This window comes from Diospyros lotus, chromosome 5 (assembly GCF_014633365.1).
Source record: "Diospyros lotus cultivar Yz01 chromosome 5, ASM1463336v1, whole genome shotgun sequence".
Taxonomy (NCBI): Eukaryota; Viridiplantae; Streptophyta; class Magnoliopsida; order Ericales; family Ebenaceae; genus Diospyros; species Diospyros lotus.
Window position 1 is genome coordinate 25,648,346 of NC_068342.1, and position 7,690 is coordinate 25,656,035.

At 38.7% G+C, this 7,690-nt stretch overlaps 1 protein-coding gene across 4 annotated transcripts in view; it reads left to right on the plus strand.

Moving 5' to 3' along the window:
• LOC127801240 (protein LATE ELONGATED HYPOCOTYL-like) overlaps positions 1–7,587 on the plus strand; it is a 38,315-nt gene extending 30,728 nt beyond the window's left edge. For all 4 annotated transcript variants that reach the window (XM_052336172.1, XM_052336174.1, XM_052336173.1 and 1 more), the window contains 3 exons: positions 5,087–5,314; positions 5,468–6,937; positions 7,022–7,587. In XM_052336172.1, the coding sequence (XP_052192132.1) occupies positions 5,087–5,314; positions 5,468–6,937; positions 7,022–7,435 (2,112 nt within the window). In that variant the 3' untranslated portion in view covers positions 7,436–7,587. The remainder of the gene's footprint in view (positions 1–5,086; positions 5,315–5,467; positions 6,938–7,021) is intronic.
• Positions 7,588–7,690: the final 103 nt, after the last annotated feature.

The following is a 7,690-nucleotide window of genomic DNA, read 5'->3' on the forward strand; positions in this document are numbered from 1 at the left end:
AATGTTTCCATCGACTAACATCCCGATCAAGTGAGAGCCATGGACTAATCAAGCTCACTAACTCGATAGCTATGACAAGATCTAATGTGGTGTGGTCGAGATGACACATCGGAACTTCTTCCAACATTGGAAACACTTTCCAATCAAGTGTACTCTGGCTAGAGATTCATATAACCACAACCTCCATTACCACTAATCGCATAGGATGTTCACCTCACGCCGGAGGTTGACGAATCCCATAGCAATCACCTGCCTCCATATGCCATTGCACTGAAACCACACAGAGCATCTCTCACTCAGTAACAGGATGGTTCTTATCAAGGACAAATCTCAGACACCAACATACAAGACAATTGTGTTGTCTCCAGTCTAAGGACCAGTAACACAATCGAAGCCTATGATAGATCATAGATCCTCTCAGTCATGTGATCTATCATGTGCGTCACATTAAGTAGATGTTCCACTAACCTCTACCCACATGTCTATTATATCTATCTCATGGATTATGGCATGCAACTCGCCATCCTTTAACATTAGCATATCATACTAATCAAATGCAGTAACCTATGTGCTAGCCCATAATTGATTACTCATAGCCCGCTTCTGAGAAATCTAAGGATCGAGAATTAATTTTTAAGAAAACCTTAACTCGAAAGTCTTTATCACATATTCTTAACACTTAAAAATAAGACTATCATCAAGAAATCTAAGAGTTCATTCATAAGATTGATTGGAGAGGTGTGAATGAAGATATGACCTTAAAATATGACAACATATTTTATTACATTTGCAAGATTTACATCATTAGTCCCATAATTATATCCACTGGATGTCATTTAAATCAAACATTAGGACACTAACACTAACACATATGGTGTTGTCTCAATGGTGTTAGTCGATGCCCTATTTAATGGATACATGGCTATAAGGAGTGCATAACACCACAAGGATATGGGTAATTTAGTATAACTAATCATAGAACATACCATGTCAAACAAGGTTCAATTTCTACGTTCAAAAACCCCATTAAGTTGTGGTGTGTTAGGTGGAGTCAATTTTGATATTATACAACAAAATTTGAGATAATCATCAAATTTAATACTCAAGTATTCTCCTCCTCGATCTGATCATAAGGTCTTAATATTTTTTCCCATTTGGTTTTATACTTTAGCTTTAAACTCTTTGAACTTTTCAAAGGTTTCAAACTTGTACTTCATTAAGTACACATAACCATATCTAGATAAATCATCAATAAAGGTTATGAAGTAGTTGTAACCACCTTTAGCCATTTTATTGTTAAATGGCCCACATATATCAATATAAATTAATCCTAATAATTTTGTAACCCTCATATTTTGTCCAATAAAGACTCACACGTTGGACCAGGTTCACAACTCAATGGGCCAATCAATTTATATTGAGCCAACCTTGTTATTCCCCTCTCATTAATGTGACCTAGTAAAAAATGCCATAATTGATTAGATTTATTAAATTATCTCAAGAACGCTTCTTATTTATTGTGGTGTTAGCAATCACCTTTTGTCCATGCATCCAATCATGCAAATCAAGTAAATAAAGAATGCCTTTTCCAACATATTCATTACGATAATGAATAAAACACATATTTTTAGTAAAAGAAAATTCATAATTTTCCTGTACAAGCTTGGGAATGGACACTACATTCCTGATGGCATTAGCTACATAAATAGTCATTTAATTTCATTACATGTCCAAAAGGCAAATACAGAAAGGTAGTTCCTATGGCTAATATAGCAACTCTTGCTCTTTATCCTACCTTTAGGACCACTTCACACTTCCCAAGCATCCTACTTTGATTTAAATACTATAAAGAAACACATATGTAAGATGTAGCACCAAAATCTACAATCCATGAAGTAGCATATTGACTAGTAATATGATCGGTCTCAATTACAAACAAAGAAGAATTACCTTCTCCTATAGCCTCTTTGGGCTTGACTTTCAAGCTTAGAAGACACTTTAGGCAATTTCTCTTCCGATGTTTGTCCTTCTAGCAATAAAAACACTTTCCTTTGCCTACCTCCTCCTTTGCTTTTGGCTTGGATATGTCCCTCTTTGGCCTCATGGGAGATGTCTTATTATTTCTTTTCTTTAGTTTATTTTTTCGTGAAAAGGATTCTGACAAAGGATTAAAGAATCAAATCATAGATGTTAAAGGTGCGCCTAGGCGCAAGGTGTCTTAAGGCGCTAGTTCGGCGCCCCAATTGGGCCGAGGCGACGCATTTTTTGGGAGGCCCTCGCCTTGCACGACGAGGCGTCGGGGCATGAGGTGCGCCTAGGCATGCCTCATGAAACCTAAGTTTTATTTAAAACCTGGGCAGCCTAAGTCGGCAAGTCAGTTGTCACTTCCATCTTCCTCCCGAGTCCCGACGTCACTCCCATCTTTTCCCTCTCCTTCCAATCTTCAAGCCAACCGCCGAAAACATCTTGGGAGCTACTGGAAACACCCTCCTCAAGCTCTTCAGCCGTCAAAAACTCCCATCTTCTCCAACGCCAGCCAGCGATCGGCCCAATCTTCCTCTCCTCATTGTTGTCAAGCCGCACCCGCCTCCTCTCTTCCTCTCCTCTCCTCTCTTCTCTTCTGCTCTTCAAGCTGTTAAGTAGCCTGCTGCCCACTGAAACCAGTTGCCATTCTCAGTTCTAGCCTCCCCTCTTCTTGGTTCCAACCTACTCTCATGAGTTATTTACTTGTTTTATTTGATTATTTCTTGTCTACTTGCTTAATTTCTCTTGCTGGTTGTTCCTCTCTCTTTATACAATTGTTGTTTTCTAGTTTAGAATTTGCATAATGAATCAACTTTGATGTTGTTAGTTTAGAATTTGAAGATGATGAATCATGAATGATATGCATGTGTTATTATTGATAATTTGATAGTTGTTTATGATTTTATAAGATTTTGAGTTTTTTTTTTTTTTTTTTCTAAAAGGTGTGCCTCTCCTCGTGCACCTCGCGCCTCAGGCTCCAGGACCCTTTGTGCCTCGATGCACCTATCGTCTTTCAAAACTATGAATCAAATCAATTTGGAGATTTGAGTTAACCAATCAAATTGATCATTTTAAGGACATGTTCTCTCACATCTGATCCCTCAGTTATCTTTGCCTTGAATAGTGTCTTTGATATCTCATATCGAGCTATTTGATTTTGCTCTCCATACAATTTCTACAAATTCAAAATCATATTGCAAGCGTTAGTCATGTGTTCGTGTTGATGTTGCAATTCATTTGTCATGGAGGCTAGGATAGAATTCTTGGCACGCAAGTCATGTTCTTTCATGTTTTCCCAAGTGATACGCCCATCCTTTGAGGCACCTTCTGGTAAGGTAGCAAGGGGGCTCTTATCCAAGACATATGTGATCTTTTCCATACTAGGAACTATTCTTAGGTTTCTAAGCCAGTCCGAAAAGTTAGGTCCTATGAGTTGGTTTGTGTCTAAAATTCGTGAAAGCAAGTTCATATTGTTTCCCATTTGATAGTTTGTATAAAGTAAATAAATCCTTAGTTTAATCTTCTCTAGCTTTACCATTTAATTTTGGTCTTTAAATTAAATGGTACCTCCCACTATGTTTTTCGAATCCCACACTTCCCAAGTGGAAATCACAAATCCTTTAGAATTCATAGTGGTTGATCGAGTTCTCTTTCATATGAAAACCCCCCACATTATAGTTTCTTGAAGTATTCATGTAATTGAGTAAGCAACAACTTGCTATCCACATCTCATGTGGGATTCAGTCTTCTCTCCTTTGGGTATTTCTTGCACTGCCCTCTGAATTTTACCAAAATATTCAGTCACTTTGCCTGTAACAAATTTAGCTGCATTAATCCTCTCTCTTATTCTCTTCACATTCACTAACCCATCCTTTGAAGTCTTGTTCAGGATAATCCCCACTCCATACTTGGTTGATCCTTCCTTGAATACCAAATTTTATATTTGCATTCTGTTAGGAGGCACATAACATTAATTTTCTCATAATCATCACACCACTACTTCCATAGATTTTCCTATCAATGCCCTGATATTCCACTTATCCTTAATCTATGATCCTGAAACAACTTCTTTACTTGCATCCATCCATGAAAATGCGAGAACCCTTGCAGATTTAACACTACATTTGGTTGTCAATGGAGTGACCTAGTTCATTTTTCACTACACTTAAGCAATTCAATATGTTGCTATGAAGGGTTGTGCCCCCAATGATTTTCCTTTTGTCTAGAATTGATGTTGTTTGATTCAACAAGTTTTACATTGGTCATTGGCTACCTAATGCAATCTTCCTCCTTTACTTGGGCTTGGAACTGATTACAAATAAGAATATACGTGCAGAGTTGTGCTATGCACAATATATTTAAGAAAATTGAATATATTCAAATAGGTAAAATTAGCTAAACCTGTGACTATTTGACTATTTTAATCCTTTCACTCTATAGCATACGAATCTTGTTTCAATTGTATGATTTGTATTTCATTTCCTTTACAGACCCATCTTGGTGACCGTTTAGGAATAACAATTTCAGCTTTCTTACCTTTTAGTTATTTTTGCTTTTTAACTTTAAAGGTAACTTTATTCTAAAACCATGGGTGAATTATTACGATTGCGTGGGAACATGAAAAAGTTGGAACCCACAAAATAAAGCTTTAACCCTATGGGTATTGTTGGATGCATACCATATCCTTTTTCCTTTGGGTTGAAGAGATTATACACACTCGATTTTCTATTTATTATTAGTTTTCATTCTCAAAAAAGAGAGTAGATCTAATTGAATTTATTAATATGATCAATGGGAGGCTATAGTTTATTTAGAATACCTATTTGTTAAGGAAGGGACAAATATTTATGGATCAAAAACAAAAAAGGAAGAGTTCATATTTACCTGTGTAGTATATGTTTAGGGTAGATTCTCTTTCAATGGAAATTGTGCTGATGTGATAAGAAACTGACCACATCGCCATATACATGGTGTGTAGTTGGTGGATTGCGGCTATCTGTACCTGAATCTTTGATGGAATTTGGTAATATGATTCATATACTAACAAATGTTTCTCCTACAGTTGGAGAAGGAAGCTCTTGTTAAAGGAATTCCAATAGGACAAGCTCTTGACATAGAGATACCTCCTCCACGCCCCAAGAGGAAACCAAGTAATCCCTATCCGCGAAAGACTGGAGTTGGAACACCTACTTTCCCGGTGGGAGCTAAGGATGGGAAGAGTTCCTTGTCTGATTCTTCCTTTTGCACAGGCAAAGAAATACTGGACCTTGAGAAAGAACCACTTCCTGAGGTACATATTATATTTCTCCTGTATTTGTTCTCTTGTTGGAGCTGTTTATATTTCTTTGATGATTTATCCCCTCTTTTTCTTGTTTTTGGCATGTGTTTTTGTTTTATTTTGGTTTGACTTTCTGAAATCCTTCAACCTATCTATTGTTATTAGAAACCTGTTGGAGATGAAAAGCCAGGAAATAAAAAAGAAAACCACGACGAGAACAGTTGTTCCGAAGTTCTTACACTTTTTCAAGAACATTCCTCTACCTCATCTGCAGCAAATAAAAGATACATGCCAACCCCTGCACCCTCTACAAATTTATGCACTTTTAGGGAGTTTGTGCCAACAATGAAAGCAGTAACATCCCAGGATGAAACAAATGAAACGTGTATCACTGTTGAACCCAAAGGGGACCACAAGTTGGCTAAACTTGACGAGAAACATATGGTTCATGATAATGGAACAAGTAGCATCTCTAACTTTGAGGGTTCAAATGTTTCGGTTGAGAAACTAATTCAAGGCATGAAAACAGATGAAGTGAGCCAGCCTAAAAAATTTGGAGAATTGCTATCAAATGATATGCAAGCCACACATAACTACCCAAGACATGTTCCTGTGCATGTTCTGGATGCAACCCTGGGAATGAGTACCCAAAATGTTTCTCCAGATGTGCCATGCCAAGAATCCATATTTCCCCAAATGGGAGAATTTCCTGGGAATCTTAACCTGTCCGCACATCCAGCTGCAGCTCCAACAAACGAACATCATGTTAATGCTTCAAGATCTTCCGTTCAACAATTATTTCCTCCTTTACATCCTCTATTCACCCCATTCTGCAACAACCAAGATGATTATCGTTCATACTTCCTTGTTTCCTCCGCCTTTTCAAGTCTTATTTTATCCGCCCTGCCACAAAACCCCGCAGCCCATGCTGCAGCGAGCTTTGCAGCTTCTCTCTGGCCGTATGCAAGTATGGAAGCTTCTGCAGATTCTCCTGCTGGCACATTAGAAGGAATTCCCTCTAGGCATATTAATCCATCTCCTAGTATGGCTGCAATTGCTGCCTCTACAGTAGCAGCTGCAACTGCATGGTGGGCAGCCAATGGACTTCTCCCCTTCAGCAATTCTTTTCAAACTGGCTTTACCTGCGCTGCTGCACCCACAATCACACGCTCGATTGATACCGGCCTAGCTGCTGGCAGCAACAATGATAAAAGAGAGAATACTCTTCTTGAACTTCCTGTGCAGAATAAACAGCTGAACTTGAAATATTCTGATTCTTTACGAGAACAACATTCAGCTTCCAAATCGCCTAGTTTATCGTCATCAGACTCTGAGGAAAGTGAAGGTCGAGAACCGAATACCATGTTAAGTGCTGCCGATAATGACAAAGATGCTGCAGTAACTGAGCTCTATGATTCAAGCAAGACAAAAGGCAGAAAACAGGTGGGTCGTTCTTCTTGTGGTTCCAACACACCATCTAGCAGTGAAATAGAGACAGATGCTTTACAGAAGTGTGCGAAAGGCAAGGAAGAGTTTACAGAACCCGATGCAACACATCCAGCAGGTGATACTAACAATCGACGTGGTAGAAGCTGTAGCAGCACAAATGATTCATGGAAAGAGGTCTCTGAGGAGGTAACAAATAAATGAACAAATTGCTTTTGTAAATGAATTTCTGACTACTGCTTTAGCAACACTTTTGCTTTTAATTACTCGCAGGGGCGGCTAGCCTTTCAGGCACTCTTCTCCAGAGAAGTATTGCCGCAAAGCTTTTCAAGTTCTTATGATCTCAAGAATAAGGGGTACCAGATGAAGAATATTGAAGAGGAAAAGCAGCAGACAGATAGGAAAGTTGATGATGCATCACAGGTAGACCTTAACAGCACGACATTGGGATGTTCTTCTAATCATCAAGCAGTGGGCAACGACACAAGCTTGAGAAATGAAAGAGAAGGTGAACGGCTGTTGGCAATGGATCTTGGGTACGGGAAGCTGAAACCTAGCAGAACAGGGTTTATGCCATATAAAAGGTGTTCAGTGGAGGCCAAAGAAAGCCGGGTGGGAAGTACCGGCTCCCAAGGTGATGAGAAAGGTCCCAAGAGAATACGATTGGGAGGAGAGGCATCAACTTGACATTGTAGTAATGCATGCAATTTTACAAGGGAAACCTTTGTTGTTGCATGCCAGTTCTAGTCTATTTCCTTGTAGTTTATTAATGTAGTCCTGAAGCTTATGAAACTGTCATTCAGACTTAAACCATACGTTTACATGTACTTTACTCTCAATTGATCTACTAGGACACTCGAGGAGACAGAATTCTAAGGAGATGAATGGCCCTTGTTCTGGCCTCTGGCATGTAGGTAAATATGCACTTGATATGTTAAACAG